The sequence below is a fragment of the Pristis pectinata genome, chromosome X, assembly GCF_009764475.1.
Source record: "Pristis pectinata isolate sPriPec2 chromosome X, sPriPec2.1.pri, whole genome shotgun sequence".
NCBI classification, from domain to species: domain Eukaryota; kingdom Metazoa; phylum Chordata; class Chondrichthyes; order Rhinopristiformes; family Pristidae; genus Pristis; species Pristis pectinata.
In genome coordinates, this window is record NC_067450.1 from 4,144,488 (window position 1) to 4,164,760 (window position 20,273).

Genomic DNA, 20,273 nt, shown 5'->3' on the forward strand with positions numbered 1-20,273 from the left:
TAAAACAAAACTGGCTGGATCAAATGCAACTTGTCTCCCTTAAGATATTCTGCTAACTAAAGAGGGCACTGGAAAAACCTGTTGATCAGATGACGTCAATTTGTTCACTGAAGCTCGGTTACCAGAGTTCTGCATAAACAATGGGCATTTCTCTTATTTTTACATTCTAAAGTTAGTCTAATTTGCAGAATATGATATTATGAACTATGCAAACAACAATGTGTACTTTAAAATAAAAATAAAATGCTGAATGTTTTAGAACATAGAACAATTACAGCACAATTCAGGCCCTTCGGCCCACAAAGCCATGCCGAACATGTCCCTACCCTAGAAATTACTAGGCTTACCCATAGCCCTCTATTTTACTCAGCTCCATGTACCTATCCAACAGTCTCTTGAAAGACCCTATCGTATCTGCCTCCACCACCGTTTACGGCAGCCCATTCCACGCACTCACCACTCTGAGTAAAAAAAAACTTACCCCTGCCATCTCCTCTGTACCTACTCCCCAGCACCTTAAACCTATGTCCTCTTGTGGCCACCAATTCAGCCCTGGGGAAAAGCCTCTGACTACCTACCCTGTCAATACCTCTCATCATCTTATATGCCTCGATCAGGTTCCCCCTCATCCTCCGTCTCTCCAAGGAGAAAAGGCCGAGTTCCCTCAACCTGCTTTCATAAGGCATGCTCCGCATTCCAGGCAGCATCCTTGTAAATCTCCCCTGCACCCTCTCTATGGCTTCCATATCTTTCCTGTAGTAAGGCGACCAGAACTGAGCACAATACTCCAAGTGGGGTCTGACCAGGGACCTATATAGCTGCAACAATACCTCAAGGCTCCTAAATTCAATCCCCCGATTGATGAAGGACAATACACCGTATGCCGCCTTAACCACAGAGTCAACCTGCGCGGCTGCTTTGAGCGTCCTATGGACTTGGACCCCAAGATCCCTCTGATCCTCCACACTGCCAAGAGTCCTACCATTAAGACTATATTCCGCCAACATATTTGACCTACCAAAATGAACCACTTCACACTTATCTGGGTTGAACTGCATCTGCCACTTCTCAGCCCAACTCCTCATCCTATCTATATCCCTCTGTAACCTCTGACAGCCTTCCAAACTATCCACAACACCCCCAACCTTTGTGTCATCGTTGAAGACCCTTTGTCAGAACTGGAAGGAGACAAAAGCTTGTTAAGCTTCAGGGAGGGTGAGAGTAGTGGATGTCCCTGACTGGGTAAAACTGGGTGACCATGGGGACGAGCTGTAAATAAGGTTACCTGGTCAATGAGTGAATGGGAGCAGTTAGAGAGTGAGAACATAGAGGGGCAGCACGGTAGCGTAGCGGTTAGCACGACGCTATTACAGCGCCAGCAATCGGTTCGATTCCCGTCGTTGTCTGTAAGGAGTTTGTATGTTCTCCCATGTCTGCATGGGTTTCCTCCGGGTGCTCCGGTTTCCTCCCACATTGCAAAGACGTACGGGTAGGTCAATTTGGGTTTAAAAAATGGGTGGCACGGACTCGTTGGGCCGGAAGGGCCTGTTACCACGCTGTAAATAAAATTTAAAAAAAAAGAATGTAGGAGTTGCAAAATGCAGAGCAGGAAGACGTGGCCGGTGGGTCAGACTGGGAATGTCCTCCACTCCCGGGGAAAAGGGGAGGGGGGGTGGGAATCCCCACCTTATCACAAAAAACACCATTATCAGAGATAGAAGAGAGTGAAATCAATTTACCTATATTTGCAGAATTCAATATTGAGACAAGAAGGCTGCAATGTTCCCAGGTGGAAGAGCAAGTGCTGTTCCTCAAGCTTGCCTTGAGCCTCGTTGTAACAGTGCAGGAGACCACAGACAAGTAGGTCAGAGTGGGAGGGGGAATTACTGGCAGGGAACAGGAAGCTCAGGATTGCCCTGCAAAGTGGTCTCCCAGTCTATGTTTGATTTCTCCAGTGTAGAGGAGACCACATTGTGAACACCAAATGCAGTACACTAGGTTGGAAGAAGTGCAAGTGAATCGCTGCTTCACCTGGAAGGACCATTTGGGTCCCTGGATGACGGGAAGGGAAGAGGTGAGAGGACGGGTGTTGCACCACCTGTGGTTGCAGGGGAAAGTGCTGTAAGTAGTGAGATGGTTGGTGTGAATGGAAGAGTGAAATGGAGTCGCAAAGGGGATGGTCTCTGCCAAATGCTGAAAGGAAAGGTGAGTCTAGTGGTGGAATCTCCTTTAAAGATAAAATTGTGGAGAATGATCTGTTGAATGCAGAGGCTGGTAGGATGGGAAAACTGGGAGAATGGAATAGAGTCCTTGGAGGAGGCAGGGTGGGACGAGGAGTAGTCGAAGTAGCTGTGGGAGTTAGTTTGTAATGTTAGTAGCTCGCCGATCTCCTGAGACAGATCCAGAAAAGAAATGAGCATGTTAAGGTGAGAGCAGGGTGGAAATTGGCAGCAAAAGTAATGAAACTTGTCAAGTTGTGCGTGAGTGCAGGAAACAGCACCAATGGAGTAATTGATGTCTCGGATAAAGAGTTAAGGAGTGGGACCAGGTCAGACTGAAACTGACCATTCTGCATATCCCACAAAGAGATGTGTGTAGCTTGGGACCTAATATTGAAAAACTTCAGCTAACTCGATTTCTCTGTCTTAACAGTCGTCCATCTGTGATATTGACTCAGCTTGTCTGTTTTCTCTTTTTTTCACTCCCCTGGGAATGAGGCCATGCCCAGCCTGACCTGCCGGGCAGGTCTTCCTGCTCAGCATTTCACAACTCCTACATTCTTTTGTCCATGTTCTCCCTCTCTAACTGCTCCCTTTCACTCACTGACCAGATAACCTTGATTACAATTCATCCCCATGGTCATCCCAGTTTTACCCTATCAGAGACATCTCTCTTCCCTACCCTCCCTGCAGCTTAACAAGCTGCTTTTCTCTTCTTCCAGGTCTGACAAAGGGTCTTCAACCTGAAACATTAACTCTGTTTCTCTTCCATAGATCGGGCCTGGCCTGCTGAGTATTTCCAGCATTTTCTGTTTTATTTTAGATTTCCAGCATCTGCAGTTTTCTCAATTTCGTTAACGTGTAATTTACACAAGTTGTAAACAAATGGGTAATTTGTTATAACTTTTGTAAAACCCTATCACGTGTATCTAAATAACATTTCATATCTGAAATTTAGTCTTTTAAAATATGAAAACAGAAAATGCTGGAAAATGCTCAGCAGATCAGACGGCATTTTTGGGGGAAGAAACGGGGTTAATTTTTCAGGTCATTGACCTTTCCCTCTGTTTTGAATTGTGTGCTATGCGATAGCTATACGTTCTTAGAAATGTTTGTATGTTAAGACACTTAACTATAGTACGTATGAAAACAATTGCAAATAGCAGGTAAATATGAGGGGATGTAACATCCAGATACCTATTCAAGGATGGTTAACGACCCCACTGGTGGTGTAATTGGAGTTCCTGGGGTTAAGCATACCTTGCAGGAACAGAATGTGATATTATGAGTCAAGTCCTGTATTTAATTCCTTTTTCATTAGTGTTGTGGTCAAGTGTACAAGGGAACAAACAGGGATTCGGCACAACTTTGGAGATAAGTGAAGTGAATTTTGGAGGCTTTCCTGTTAATTAAGGGACGATTGAAAGCTGTCTGTCTTAAAAGATAATCTGTCCCTTTGCACTTCCTACCAAATTAGCAATATTATGACTCATTCACGAACTCTTCATTGGCCCTGATTCTGGCTGCGGAGTACACTTATAGTTGGTGGGTTTTTTTAAATAACGCTTTTTGGGTAAGATGGTTTGAAGTAGAGAGATCAAATGATCAGTGGGTGGTGAAGGTGTGGTTGATAACCTCAAGGACTTCAGACTAATAATTGCCCCATTGTTGCTCTTCCTGAATATCTGTCCAATTTTAGAATTTGTTTCTTCAGTATAGTTTAAGCTTTGTCTTTGGTGAAATGAACTTAATTTTTGTTTTATTCCAGAATTTAACCAAGGCAGATTTCATTGCATGTATGTGGTATGTTTTGGAAATCGGAGAGCCTTGCAGGATGTTGCAGATGGTTCAAAGTCCTATGTCTCTTGCTGTGTTATCCATTTTTCCTTGCAACTGCCTGAAATGATAGCCATAAAACTTGCGCCTGATCTTTATCAATGCCAACCTTGAGTTGCTTATCAGAAAGTGAGAAATGACATTGGATACTCTCCTATTGCTTCCCTACTTAAGATAAATAGTTCCCTCTCTCGCTCTCTCATTCCCCTAAAGCTACAAATGAGCAGCATCAAAGATTTCTGCAGTTGAAGTTGTATTTAATTTTTACTGCACAAATTTCTGGGATGTTTACTACTGTTGAGAGGTGGTTATTTCCTCGAACTGAAAATGTAAATCTTTGCAGTTGAGGAATTGATCGAGTTCTTTTTGGGGCTGCATTCTGATTCAACTCTGAACTAGATCCTTGCACATGCTTCAACTATGTACATTGCCATGGGTAACAGCCACTCATTCTTCATCTCTCATCAATCATTTCATTCAGTCAACTGTAGGGGCTCTACTAAAGTGGCTCCACTTGCCACATCTCATTTCATCATTTTATGAATTAGAAGGCAGCTCTGTTACTTGGAGGTCAGTGAATGACAAATCACCTGCACAGTTCCCAAATCTTACTTCAATTCAGTTTCTCTACTGCTGTCCCGAAGAAGCCATGCACTTCCATGGGTCCCGACAGCCATCTCACTAAGGTGGCAATTTCTGCCAATGACAGCTGGGCTGTGCCCAAACCAAATGCCTTATGCCCACATATGCAATTTGTAAAATTCCAGCTATCAATGAGAGGCAGGATTATTGTGGGGATAGGATAGTAATCCAGTAGCCTGCACCAATGAGTTAAAAACATGCATTCAAACCCCACCTCAACAGCTTTGAATTCCAGATTATCGAACTGAATTTAATAATCTGAATCTAGTAACGGTGACCATTGAAACTGCTGAATTGTCATAAAAACCTATCTAGTTTACTAATGCGCTTTAAGTAACGGAATTTGCTGTTGCTGAGTTCCTGTCCTATATGTGAACTTCACACCCCCAGCAACGTGGGAGACTCTCTGAAATAGGCCAACAAACCACTCAGTTCAAGGGCAATTATGAATGGGTAGTTAATGCTGACCTTGCCAGTGACACCCATATTCCATGAATGAATAAATAAAATGTGCATTTTATATCAATTTAATGGGGCACAGATTATTCTTAACTGTTTACCAGAATAAACCTGACTAATTTAATGGGGCACAGATTATTCTCAACTGTTTGCCAGAATAAACCTGACCAAAAGTTTTCTTTGAATGCTTTCTGTTGTGGAATCCTAATGGTTTTTATAAGGAACATGCTTACAATCTTACTACAAACGATGAACAGAGGAACTCGCTTCCTCCCTGCCCCTGTCCCAGGGCCAGGATCTCCTGATTTCTTGGTGCTCATCCGTTGTCTCCCTTTTGGAAATGTAGCTGGATTCAGCCTCAGAAGATGAATCAAAAATGATGATCAGATTAACAAGTTTAACTTATTGAAACTTTAAATGCTTTATCTTCTTGTAGAATAACAGCTTACAATCAGCCAATGTATTATTAACAAACTGTAAATTTTCATTTTATTTTCTCCATGCCTTTGTTACCTCCTTAACTATTTCCAACACATTCCTGGCTGATCTCAGTTAAGCATCAAGGCATTGCCAGGCCAACACTGGTCTCATTTCTCCCTATCTCTGTTTTCCCTCTGGCCCAGATCCCTCCTGAGATCTCTGCTTCTTCAGCTCTGGCTTCTTGCATGTCACTTATTTTAATTTAAATTTAAATTTTTTTTAAAAAAAATTTTATTTACAAGGCGTGGTAACAGGCCCTTCCGGCCCAACGAGTCCGTGCCGCCCATTTTAAACCCCCAATTAACCTACCCGTACGTCTTTGGAATGTGGGAGGAAACCGGAGCACCCGGAGGAAACCCACGCAGACACGGGGAGAACGTACAAACTCCTTACAGACAGTGACGGGAACCGAACCCCGATCACTGGCGCTGTAATAGTGTCACGCTAACCGCTACGCTACCGTGCTGCCCTTCTCCACTGTTGGAGGCTGTGATTTCGGCTGCTAATGTCATAAGCTCTGGATTCCTCCCTCCAATTCTTCGTTCTTTGTCTAAGATGCTCCTTAAAAGCTAACTAAACCTTTGCTCACCTACCCTAATATACTGTATCATTTAAGCAGTTGGTACCACAACCAGTTTTCATTCATTCTCTAGATTCCAGCATCTGCAATCCTTTGTTCCCCTTCATTCATTCTCTCCTTGTCTCCACCCTATTCACGGACCTTCCCTTTCATTTTCCCTGAACCTAAAACTTGTTTCATTTATAAATTTCTTCAGTTCTAATGAACAGTAGCTGACCTGAAACACTAACCCTCTCTGCACATGCTACTTGGCCTGCCGGAGTATTTCCACCACTTTCTATTTTCATTTCGAAAGTGTCCTTGTGTTGGTCAGTTTTTCTGTTGCTGATAATTGCTCTTTGAACTGCTTTTCAATGTTTTCTGCTATGTTAAGTACAAAGCTGCCATTACTACTGCTATTATCTGATACAGATATTACCTACAATTCTTTGTTTGGTGTATAGGTATTTTTTTAGAAAGTAGACTTTATGCAATTCTTCAAGAACATAAAATGCTGGAAACACTCAGGCAGCATGTGTAGACAGACCAAGAAAGTTTACATTTTGGGTGTGGAGCCTTAACTTAAAAGCTGCCTTGATAATAGGTCCACGTGTAAATGTAAATTCCTCTGTAAGACACTGCCTGACCGATTGAGTGCTTCCTTCATTTTTTGTTCTTTTTAGGGTTACTGCACCTGCAGATTTCTGTGCAGCTCCTCCCAAATCAAATTGCATTGAAAGTTTGTGTTGATTGCAAACTTTCCCTTCACTTTTCCATGTTAACAATGTGTGTGAACTGTATGCAGTTGAAGCAAGATTAACTGAAAAAACTTTTTTCTTTTAGTTTTTTAATAATTTGACCACTGCAATTTTCCACCTCCGTAACATCACACATCATCTCATCCACTGATGAAACCGCTCAATCGCATCTTTTGTTACCACTTGTCCCAACTGCTCTAACACACTTCTGGCCAGCCAGCTATTTTCCACCCTCCATAACTTGTCATTCTAAAACACTGCCGCCTAACTTGCACCGTCCCATTAACCCTGTGCTCACTGGCACACACTGGCTCCTTGTTAGGTGAAGCTTAGATTTTAAATTCTCATCCTTGCTGCTTCCCTACCTCTGCTATCTCCTCCAGTCTATAACCCTCAGAGGGATCTGCACTCCTTTAGTTCTAGCTGTTGCTCAGGTCCTGATCTTAATTGCACCAACATCGGTGTCTGTACTTGACCTGCTGAGACTCCCAACTTCTAGATTCCTTCCCTAAATTTCTGTCCTCTCTTTCCTCAAAATACAATACTTTAATCAAGTTTGTGGGCACAACATTTCCTTGTGTGCCTCTGTGTCAAATTAGTTTGATAATGCCCCTAAGAAACACCTTTGGAATGTTTTACTAAGAGTGATATATAAATGCAAGTTGTTGTAGTGAAGTTGCTGTTACGTTTTGGTTGCTGTATGTTTTGGTTCCTGGGTTATAATATGAATCATCCAAAATTTTCCAATCTGATTTTAGAATTTGCTGATAGATTTTACCTTAATCTCATTTGCTTTGCTTTAGTCCTTCTCTTTCAGCCTCTTTCGCTTGTGTGGATTCTGTTGGTAAAATGCAGTCTATATCAAACAACAGTTCGCATCAATCAGAAACACTAAGCTAGCCTAGAATGCCTAGCCTTGGGGAAAATGCTGTACATCGAAGCTCTTGTGACAGATAGCACTGGGTTTACAAGGGAAGGTTCAACAATGAGAGAGCAGTGGCCAAGTGTTGGGGCTGCTGGGTTGTGGAGAGAATGATTTAAGAGAAGAATTGTGGAAGGTGAAAGTACTACAAATTTCAAGTAAATTACAATATTTTTTGTCAAGTTATAATTGCAGGTAGAGAAAGAATATCCCTGAAAAGACACTAATTAAACGTACAGCTCTTGTTGGAATACAATTTCATCTTCCAGTTAAGTCGTTAAAAGGTTGTCTTTGCTCCTTCTGTGCTGAAAGTTAGATGGATTAAATGAGACAATGCTGCAGTATGTCTCCTTGCTGTTATAGCTTGTCTGAGAAGGAATTGTTTTTTTTAAGCATTGACCAGCTTAAAATTGCAATAGAATGGTTGCTGTTTTTTCTTCCCTTCTAATTTTGTTCTTCAGACGCTGAGTCATGATGGAGAATAGCTCCATGGAGAACTCTGGCACTCCACAGCCAACCATTCATCGTAAGTGAGCAATGATGCTAAGCACTGGCCAGCTGCCTAAGTGAGAGTGCAATCATCAAAGCAGATGTCATCTTCACTGAGCATCCATCCCAATTTTGGAACAGAGTCTTTAGATGGTGATCAAGTGCAGCAGCCACAATTGATTTTCCTGAAACAATATCAAAAATAAATGCTTTTGTAGTGACAGAAATGGAAGTAACACTCTCTTGATTCTGCCAGGCTGTTTAAATGGGGGGTAGAGCAGAAACTGAACAAAATGAACATTGAATTCAGAAAATGCAACTTCTTAATTAGCTCTGATTTAGTGTGGAAAGATCACTAAGTCAGGATTCTGGTGGAGGTGGAAGTCGAAATCGCTGACTTCTCTTTCCAGCCAGGTTAAGCCTAGTGCAGGAACAGCATTATCTGAATGGAGAGCCAAGGCCATGAGTGATCATGGTAATTACATACATTTTCAATTACTTGAGTTTAGTTGTAATTTATGTTTTAAGTGTATTAGTTTACTATTTTTTTAAGACTTAAATTTTTCTTAGCTTTGAATGTTTTTAACATCAGAGTCTTGTGATAGTTTTGACAGCCACTGTTTCCTCCTTGGGCATTTTGTTGGCAGAATGGGTGGTGTCATAGACAGTGAAAAAGGTGGTCAAAAACTACACGAGGATCTTGATCAGCTAGGGTAAGTGGGTTGAGGATTGGCAAACGGCTTCAATTCAGATAAATGTGAAGGTTTGCATTTTGTGAAGTCAAACCAGGGTAGGACTTGTATGGGAGTGTTGTGGAACAGAGGGACCTAGGAGTACAAGTACATGGTTTGCTAAAAGTGGTGTCACAGGTAGACAGGCGGGTTGAAGAAGGCATTTGGCATGCTGGCTTTCATCAGTCAGGGCATTGAGTAAAGGAGTTTGGGATGTTATGTTGCAGTTGTACAACATGTTGGTGAGGCTGCACTTGGATTATTGTGTACAGTTTGGTCACCCTGTTATAGGAAAGAATCATTAAAACTGGAAAGAGTGCAGAGAATATTAAGAGGATGTTGCTGGGACTCAAGGGACTGAGTTACAGGGAGAGGTTGGGCAAGCTAGGACTTTATTCCTTGGAACATAGATTGAGGGGTGACCTTAGAGGTGTATAAAAATCTGAGGGGTAAACACACATCGTCTTTTACCTAGGGAAGGTAACTTAAAAACCTAGCGGGCATGAGTTTAAGGTGAGAGGTGAAAGATTTAAAAGGAGCAACTTCTTCACGCAGGGCGTGATGTGGATGTGGAATGATCTGCCAGAGAAAGTGGTTGAGGCAGGTGCAATAACAACATTGAAAAGACATTTGGATAAGTCCATGGATAGGAGGGGTTGAGAGGGATATGGGCCAAACATGGGCAAATGGGACTATATCCGTGGTTGTCATGGACGAGTTGGGCCAAAGGGCCTGTTTCCGTGCTGTATTACTTCATGGCTATAACTTGTGTTGCCCCACTCCACCTCCAAACGTGGCAGGATGAACACATGCAGAGTATTGCTACCATGCAGCCCTGTATCATTAAGGATGAGGCCAATGCTTTGAATCAAAGTGACACCAGGGTATCTGCAAAGGATAAGTCCAGATATAACACAGGTTAGAAGTGAATGTGGGTGGGCTCACTGCCGGCAGGAAATTCTGGGCCTATGCTTTTCATCTAAGTATTCTGAACTTTAAATTCCATGTACTGAGGTCCTCTTCTATGCCTTGCTGCCTCTGGACTTCTGTTCTGGAAAACAGCTGGTTGGCCTCCCTCTGTACTCTTGCCACCCAATTGGGATCTGGTGGCATACTGGACTAGTAATTCCTGGACTAGTAATCCAGAGAAAAGACTAAGGTTGGAGCAACACAAAATGCTGGAGGAACTCGGTGGGTCAAACCTCCAGCATTGTGTGTGTTGCTTCAGGTTTCCAGCATCTGCGGTCTTGTGTCACCAAGGATCTGGAAACACGTTCACATTCCACTATAGTAGCTAGAAACTTAAAATCAGATGGACAAATAATCTGGGGGGGGGGGGGAGGCGGAGAGACTTTGATCAGATGTCATCATGAAACAACTGGATTGTTGTAAAAACCTGGCTGGTTCATTTGTGTCCTTCAGGGAAGGAAATCTGCCATCCTTGTCACTACTTGTTTCAAAGAACAGACCTGATCCTCAATGGTAAGTGGTTGCATGGTGGCAAGGCTCTACATGTTTGAAAGTGGGGTGGAGGCAGCATAAGTTCTATCAACAGAATACCCAAGAAAGAAACTGATAACTGGCTAAGTTACCACCCTCTTGCTCAGCTGGCTACTAAACTCATCAAAAATTTTGAATGTTTGTGAATGTCCCTGATGATAAAACATTCAAAAGCCGAAAAAAAACAAATTACTTCATTTTTTTTTCAAGAAAAAGCCTAGAACACTTAAAAACAAACGTGGAACTAAACTCATTCAGTTTAGAAGAAAACATGGAAGTTACATAAAACCCCTCCGGTTCATTCATGTCCTTCTGGGGAGGAACTCTGCAAACTTTCCTAGTCTTGTATGTGACTCCAACACTCAGTAAATGGTTGACTCTGAGCTCTCCTTTGAAATGGTCCAGTGAGCAATTCAGTTCAAGGGTAATTGTGGAATAAATGCTGGCCCTGCAAGTGACGACCACTTCCTGTGGTGGAATTTTTTCAAATTGTGTTTTAAAGAATGCACCCACTGAAAAGAATACTTTGAATTAATATTTGAAAGAGAGAAAACAATTGAAACTTTCTGAGGTATTTTTATATTATTTTTAGTCTGGAATGTTCCCACTGATACTTTCACGTTAATAGAGGATAGTTTCCATGAGCAAACTGAACTTTACAACTGAGCAAATCTTATGAACTGAAATATTTGTCCAAGAATAGGCTAGCATGGCCAAGTTTAATAATTAACCTCTAATTATTGGAAAGTTTATTTATTGGGGTCATGTATCACTTCTGACAGCAAAATTAACCTACAATGAGACAAATGCATTTAGATTAAATTTACTTAATCAAATACAAGGACAATTAAAGAACAGAGGGAAGCAAAAACAAATCTCAGCATACTATTGAAATACCACCAAAATCACACTTGAATAACCTATGAACTTTATGATTAAAATCCTTGTTCTTTTCAATGGCATCCAAATAAATGCCTGACAATTATTTGAAGAGCAAGGCCCCACAGATCCTCTATTAGTTACCTTGTATGGTGAGACATGAAAATGGAGATCCTAAAAATGTCTCTGGATTTTAAAAACATCTTTTCCTTTGTTGGAAAAGCAGTCTTTGAACAGTGTCTTTAGAAAACCTACATCACAGTGAACCATGTCAATGATCCAGAAAATGAGTCTGATTTCAGGGAGGCTTATGCTCTCCCGGTTTTTAAAATCCAATAAAAGCCAAGACTGCCTTTGAACCACAAGAAATACCCATCCAACAGAAGTGAAAGACCGTCCCAAAGAACTTTGTAGGCAAAAAGCCAGCCAATTTGAGCACAATAGAGCCCCAAACAACAAAGTGGTAATAACTAGGTAAGTTGCTCTTAAGGTATTGGTTGAGGTAACTCATCAGCGTTTCCCTGAAACAGTTCCGTAGGATTGTTTACATCCACTTTGATGAACAGGCAGCCTCGGTTTAATGTCTCTTCTGAAAGATGGCACCTCCATTGTCACAGCAGTGCCCCAGTACTGTATTGGAGTGTCAGTCTACATGTTTGTGCTTAAGTCTTTGGAGCAGCACATGAACCCATGACCTTCAGACTCCAAGTTGAGAGTGCTACCCACTGCATTATAGCTGACCTGCAGAATAATGATGCTGAAGAATCCTATAAACACAAACTAGGGACCATATTTTACATAACTTGCTATGCTTTGAGACAATAAAGGAAATTCATTTAAGGAAGTGGTTCTCATGGATGTGTCATCTGCAGTGCTCTATTTGGAATCTGTGATATAGTTTTCATTTTAAGACACAAACGTGTATGTTAAAGACAGGTTTTCTCATTTGTTAGTTATGAATTTAGTTTCATTTGAGTGAGAAATATATTGTTGTAGTCCTGTTCAATATCTCTGTCACCATATTGCAACTGTGGGTGGAGATAGCATGTACTTAGATTAGAGACTCTATCATAAACATGATGATTTACTTTATCTATTAACTTTTTCAATGTGTCCGTTTTTGTAATCTCCCCTCTAGTATATTGCCATCTTTTTCTCCAGTCCTCTTTATAGTTGTTGTATGGTAAATATCTCTTCCTCTAACCAAGGTTTCTTAAGGACACACATAGATACTAGTTTCCTCCTGATCTACAGGAGAATTAGATAATGTCGGTTTTAAGGACACACATAGATACTAGTTCTTCCTCCTGATCTACAGGAGAATTAGATAATGTGGGATTTGTTAACCATGTAGCCTGTGAGTATGCAATTGCTGTGCTGAATTATACCATATTAAATGCAGAAGACAACACTATCAATTAGTCCTGGTGGGTAAATGATCTTGCAATATTACACACATGTAAAATGTTGCTGCTATTGTTTGTGTGCTCCCTGGCAAGTTGGCAGATGCACAATCATGGTGAGTGTTGGCAAAGTACCACCACTAAATGGTAAAAGCAAAATACAGCAGATGCTGGAAATCTAAAAAAAAATGTTAGAGATACTCAACAAGTCAGGCAGCATCTGTGGAGAGAGAAACAAGGTTAACATTTCATCAGAACTGGTATTTGAATTGCAGAGAAAGGGTCAAGGTGGAGAGAAAAGAGGGAATGTCTGTGATGAGGTGGGGACCAAGAGTCTAATGATGCTTGTGCAGCACCAACAGCATTTGTGTCATCTGGATTTTCATGACATCCCAAAGTGCTTTACAACCAATAAGATACTTTTGAAGTGCAGTTGCTGTTTAAAAACATGGCAGCCAAGTTACACACAATAAGCACCTATGAACAGCAATGGCTCCATGTTTCTGAACCTGTGCATGTGAGGTGGCGTAATGGGACACCAATTAAAGTGGGTCATAGTACCATTCTGTACTTGACCAAAGCAAGCAGCTTTTATCTCTACGCTCTCAAGTGAAAATCCATCCCTTAATTTCCTGATTATGACCTTGCCAACTCAAATCTTCAAAAAAACTTATCTGCACCTCAATGTTTCATTCTGGTCCTTTCCTAATTTGCAGAACAAATATTTTGCAGAAGAATACACAAGTATGGGTGTTGTGCAAAATATGGGACTAGACCAAATTATGATGCTCACGTGTTGCTCAATCTGCCCTTTAGTGAAAGGGCCACTTGAGCACATTTGCTTGAGTGACTGTGAGACTGTGCTCTACCATGATACCACACCAAACATAAATCAGCATCATAGAAAGAGGAAAACATTTTATAAACTGTTTTACTGATTATTTAATGGTCACAAGGAATACATATACTGTGATGTGGTATCGTGCCTTTTTCATAGGATTCCTATGTAATTCGGACCAAAGATTAATGTACATGGGTGGTTGATCATCATTGTAATCTCAGTGGGACAAAGGACCTGTTTCCATGCTGTAATAATAATTAAATAGATTATTATTCAAATGGAGAAAGCCTGCAGAAAGCTTGTAGTACAAAGGGATTTGAGGGTCCTTGAACATGAAACGCAGAAGGCCAGTGTAGAGGTGCAGCAGGTAATCAGGGAGGTTGATGGAATGCTAGCTTTTAATTCAAGGGGTGATGATGTGAAGTCAACAAACTAGATCGTTATCTTTGTTTTTCTCTGCAAGTTGCTACCTGACCTGCTGGGTGTTTCTAGCATTCTTTTTATTTTGTATCTTTGTTTTGTATCTCTCAGTTCCAATCTCACTACTTTGTCTGTATCTCTCCCCTGTCCTCATTCATCTTTTTACAGCTCCTCCAGACCAATAGGTCTTTGCTACCCTGTCTCTGCCAGCACCACCACCACCACCACCATTGGTGTCATTCAGTTTCTTTGTCTCCACCCTATCACAGACCCCTGTTTTATAAATTTTTCCAGTTCTAATGAAAGGTCATCAATCTGAAGCATTGACTCTTTCTCTCCCCACAGATGCTGCCTGACCTGCTGAGTATTTCCAGCATTTTATTTTTATATCACTAGAACAGATTAGTTGGTCATTATCACATTACTGTTTGTGGAATCTTGCTGTTTGCAAATTTCTTACAATTTTATATATATATATAAATAACAGTAGCTACATTAAAAGTACTTCATTGGCTAAACGTGCTTTGGAATGTCCCGAGGTCTTGAAGGCACCATATTAATGGTATTTTTTTCATCAAATAAATGGAAGATTAAGATACAAACATTAAATCGGCAGTAATAATGGCAGCTTCATGTCTCAACCCAATCCTTCCATGCTCTGCTCATAAAACCTCTCAGAAAGACACAATAACCTACTGTAATCCCAAATCATATGACTATCACATTCTATTACAAGTGGTGAGTTACAGTAAACTCGGGTGGGAGGGGAATTACACTGCCATTTGAAAAGATTAAAGAAATAAAATTTGTCGTGCAGGTCTTTTATCAGGATATTCTCTGATAAATTAACTTGTCTTTCCTCTTATTGGCTGCTGCTGATTCTGCTGTTTCTAGCAATTTTAATTTTTGTCTAAACCTGATTAACTGTCGTCAGTGCCTTTTCCTGCATTGCTATCTGTTTACCTTCTTTACTACTTAAAAGAAAACTAACAAAAATATTATCAGGACAAAAGTAGGCTATTTAGATTGATGCTTCTAATTGCATCAGAGTTCACTTGTTATTTTTCCATAACAACATGAACTCCCTTCGAGAACGGTTTCTGCAGCAGAAATCTGTTAATAACAATCGTCTTTGCATAGCCACTCCCTCCTGGTCCTAGACGAATGGCAGACAATTTCTTTATACATTTGGTTTTGATAAGGAAACACTGTTGAATGTCCTGCCTGCCTAGCAATCCAAGTCTGTTCCAAGGTATCTTGATCCTTTGTAGATCCAGATTCTATGTCTTGACCCATAATCCAACAACTTTGGAAGAGATTTCTATCAGGGCAGAACTATCCACGGTCACTTACTTATTCATTATTAATGCAATATCATATTCTTGAAAGCCCAATAAGTGGGAGCCATGGATAAGTGAGTGAAGCTAGAATTTTAATGTGACAAATCATGTGGGCGAACCCGCATCACTGGTGTTGCAAGCTAATTTGATTTTCTCCCATCTGTTTTAATTAAATAAATCTCTGGTCAAGTTCCATTTACTTTATTTCACAAAGATAAGTACATATGAGAGAGGCCATTTGGCCTATCTAGAAGCATCTGTTATTTCAATAACTTCAGAGTTTTGACTCCATTACCTTCCCCATAGACCAATCTGAGTACATTTCACTCAACTCAAAGCAATGCTTCCTGACATTAGTCCAAAACTCATCAGTTTGCAGTATGTCCCCTTGTCCAGTGGTTGAAGATGAAGCCAAAATAGTGCTCGCAATTAGCTTTAACTATTCCGATAGAATAACTAGTATCCTTCAAGAAGGAACCCTCTCATTTCTTGCCAGAAGGCTAGAGTTTCAAGTTGTTTGATCCTTTCCTCAGCCCTCGGGGATTGTCCTCGTGCCCTTCTTCTGCACACCACCTAGGTCTCTGGGTGTTTCTTTGTGTTTTGATGAGCAATACTGACCATTGGTCAGGCCACATAGTTGCAATGGAAAATAAAAAGTGAAGCTCACTATAATACAAGGACAGGGCTAATGCCTGTTACAGAGTTTGTTACTGCTCCATTTTTTTCCCCTTCCCCAAAATGGCTAGTGCATGAATCCAGCCGGAAATTGTGTATACTTCTCTGTCTGCCAAACTGGGGCTGAATAGGCAAGTTAGTGACCAGGCAATGGGACTCCACAACCAGATTTACAGGTCAATGTATTTCTCCATGAGGAGTGAAATAACAAGTGAAATTCTTGCACATGTAGTTGAGGACTGTAGCATCAAAGTAATTGCTTTCTATCAAATTAGTGTCAACCTTGGCTTAGCATTAGTAGCTTTGTTTCTAAATCTAAAGGTTGTGAATTCAAGCCTCAATCTTGAGAACTTGAGTCCATGACCTAGTCTAACACTACAGTGCAGCATTGTCAGAGGTGCTGCCCATTGTATGAGATGTTTATCTGAGGTCCTGATCAGATGGATATTAAAGATCCAATGGCACCACAAGAAGAAGAAAAGGGGGCTTCTTTCTGTGAATATTTGAACCCAAAGTGCCAAGAAAAGATTATTCGCTCATTTGTCTAATTTGTGTTTATGAATCCTTGCTCTGTGCAAATTGCCTGACTACTTCACATTGGAAGTTGCCGCACAAAGGCAAATCTGTTAAACATATTTTTTCAGATTCTTGTAATGTTATGTGACCATCGGTTATTTAGTATGAAAAAATTAAGAAGCAGATAGCTTGATAGTCAAATACCATTACAGCCAATATACAAGCCAAAATGGTTTTACTTTTGGAAAATGTCTTGGTTGGTGAGAATCCATTTATTCATCTCAACATAGTTGGGTTGGTTGAAACAAAGGTTGATAGGACAACTCTATAAAAAGGACTTTCTTAAAATGTAGCCTAACTTCTTTGCAGTAAGCTTTTGCAATGGAACTGAATGCTGCCTGGTTGTTTTCTCACTCTTCTCAGACTACATATTTCCAGGTGACATGACTGAATCACTCCCTTTGTGGAACAAAGAACAATGGTTCTGTATGCCAAAAAGATAAAATGCAATGCTGTTGGTGTGGCAGGTAATAGATTTACTTTCTTTCTGGGTATTAAAAAAAAAGCGCTTTTATTGATAGAGCTCCATATATATCAAAGCCTGAATATGTTCCAAGATGGCTTACAATCAATAAGTTGCTTTTAAGTGCTCCAGTCAATTTGTGAAGAGCAAGTTCAACAGACAGTAAATGAATGCATGTCTATTTTTGATGTCTTGGTTGAAGGGGAATACAGAGCAGGACACTCTGTTCTACTCCAAATGATACAATATGGGATCTTTTACTTCCAGCTGAATAGGTAAATGAAAATTTGGTTCATCTTATCAAAAGATAGCACTACAATAGTGCAGCATTTTCTCGGTGGTGCAAGGAAGTGTCACCTTCCTTGCACCACCGTGCTGAAGTTCTGCACAACCTTCTGACTCAAAGCCAAGGGAAACTGAGAACATTTGGAGAATATAAAATGCATTATATTAAAGATGACTACTTAACCACTTGGCACAATGAGGAACACCAGAGGACTGTATGTGTTTTTGTAGCACCCAAATTTACTACCATTTTAATCTTTTTTCTGTTGAAGTTTGCTAACAGGAAATGGTGGAGGGAACAAAAGCAAACAATGAATCAAAGCTATTGGTTTAGATTAGAATTAAACCAATAAGAATTGAACTTTGAATCCATCATTGGAATAGGAGTAGACCATTCAACTCCTCGAGTCTGTTGCGCCATTATTTGAGATTGACCAATCTGAACTCAGCTCCTTCCACCTCCCTTGTCTTCATATCCTGTTACACTCGCATCTGGATTTAAAACCACCTTGGGGGTGGGGGAAATATCATGGAGTAACATCACAAAGCAACATTCCCATTAGGACCATGGAGTACTGAATGAAATGTAAAACATTTTCATGATGTGCATAAAAGAATTTGAAAATTTCTTGCAGAGACCCAGAATTAATAGTTGCCTTATAATGGCAACACATATTTTTGTGGAGTGTTATTGATGGAATTAGAAAACTCATATTAGAATTCATGAAGAACTTTTCAATAGTTGTTGATACAAAGAAACTGTTTCCCTGTTTGGTGAGTCTGTTTCTAGGGAGCAGGAACAATACACACAGTGGTAGAAATGTTGAACTCCCTACCACAATCAGCAAGTCATGCTAGGTCAATTGTTAATTTTAAATGTGAAGCTTATTTTTTTTTGTTAATCATAGGTACCAAAGAATAAGGGGAAAGGCAAGTATATAGAGTTGGGTCCCAAATCAACCATGATCTCATTGGAACAGGTAGAAAGGGCTGAATAGCTTACTCCTGTTCCTGTATACTGATGGCCCAGTGATTAAAATAAAAACACCCTGGTATAAAATTCTGATACACAGATGTTCCAGATACAACTCCGTTTATGGTAAATGAACGGATTTCGGTTGGGGTAGTACTTGGATATAAACCTCAGTGCTTCTGAGCTGGGAGATGAAAAAAAATCAGCCAGTAATATTTGTAGAAAGTATGTATGCTGCTTGAAGACAGGATTGGGATCGTTTGGACAGGTGAGGTATTGAACCTGACCAGTGACCATATGGCAATATTCCAGCATGAATCAAGGACCTCAGGCAGAATTGAAAGAGAGGAGAAACTGAATTGAAAGAGAGGAGAAACTGAATTGAAAATTCTGTTTTTAGTTGTTAAGTGGCAATCACTTAAAACCTGAACCATAATCTCTGGTATTTGCCCATTTGTGGTTGACCAAAGTAATAAAGAAAAGTTAATGATTGGCTTTATTAATCAGCAGTCACATTTTTCAACACTGCTGTTGCTAGTTTATCAAGCGTATATATTTTAATGAAGCTTCTACACATTTCACCTGACAATAGTCTGAGGGTCCCAGTGAGTTGGTAAAATGATACATGAACAAACTGAGGTTCTGTGCAAGCAGGGAACATTCCCACCATGCCCCACAATTAAGATTTTTGTTTGCAAGGCCTATGATGTAAAGATGCCAGATTTCCTTCCCTAAAAGTAAATATAGTTTTTTTTAAAAGAGCAATCTGGTAGTTTCATAATCACCATAATTTGAATTGGTATCTTCTTAATTATTAGTCCAAATTTCTGGATCACTAATCCAGTAAAATAACTATTAGCCTTTAATGTATACATTATAAGAGGGTGACCACACACCCCTGATTTCCAGGGACAGGCCCCAGATGAGACACTTAATCCCCTGCTAAAGAATGTCCCTAAATGAGTCACTGATTCACAAAGATCATTATACTGACCACCCTTTATCGGAGCTGGAACATTGATTAGTTGACAATTGGAAACAACATAATAGCAGTGAAGGTGAATCTGATGAATGGAGACCACTTTGAATTGCAGTTAGTTTGTGTGATCATTCTTGGTGGTTCCAGATAAAAGGCAGGATTTCTGCCAGGGCAGGGATGGTGAAGTTTTTTGAACGATAAGACAATTTTTTATTTACAAAATTGCAGCATTACAAAAAGTTTGCCTCTCCCACATGATCAGAGCTGAACATAGAATTCACTCTCACCGTATTAAATTACAGTTCTGCACCACTAATAATCTAATCCAGTTTGACAAAACTGATGTCTCTGGCAAACTGTGTGTGAACCTCCTGCCCTGCAGCCTTGGGAAGACATCACAAGTCACTTGGGATTTGGGACTCAGAGCCTTGCATCGGTGGTAAACGTATGGGTCGAGCAGACTTCTCCAGCCTGACCTCTTCAGTCCTCGTGCTCAGGGACGTTCAAGGAGGCTTTGGGAACTTTGGCTGCAAGTGCAGCTTTTGTGCCTGTTCAGTCACATTGCCAGACCGGTGTGGCCTGGAACCTGTCCACCAGCTGCCTCTGGTGCCTTGTGTGCAGTGCTATTTGCCACTTGACTAGGCTGGGGTGAGGTCACCATTCTGCTGCTACATTCAGTTAAAACAATAGGGCCTCGGCTGGTTGAAAGCTATTGTCAGAGCAAGTCACACAGGCTGGGACAAGCCCAGGTCTGGTCTGAAGCAGTTCAGTGATATTTGGGTTGGGGGGTTGTTGGAGGAAGGTGTGTGGGGGGGGGGGGGGAGGAAGTGGAGAACATAATCCA

At 40.7% G+C, this 20,273-nt stretch overlaps 1 protein-coding gene and 1 long non-coding RNA gene across 2 annotated transcripts in view; one reads left to right on the forward strand and one right to left on the reverse strand.

The window, feature by feature from the left end:
* Positions 1-5,806, reverse strand: part of LOC127566934 (uncharacterized) — an 8,096-nt gene extending 2,290 nt beyond the window's left edge. Inside the window, exon 1 of the long non-coding RNA XR_007955806.1 lies at positions 5,390-5,806. This is a non-coding gene — a long non-coding RNA (uncharacterized LOC127566934). The remainder of the gene's footprint in view (positions 1-5,389) is intronic.
* The window catches only part of suox (sulfite oxidase), a 48,684-nt gene that overhangs the window by 2,444 nt on the left and 25,967 nt on the right, over positions 1-20,273 (forward strand). The window contains exon 2 of the mRNA XM_052009448.1: positions 17,093-17,196. Within this exon, the coding sequence (XP_051865408.1) occupies positions 17,174-17,196 (23 nt within the window). The 5' untranslated portion in view covers positions 17,093-17,173. The remainder of the gene's footprint in view (positions 1-17,092; positions 17,197-20,273) is intronic.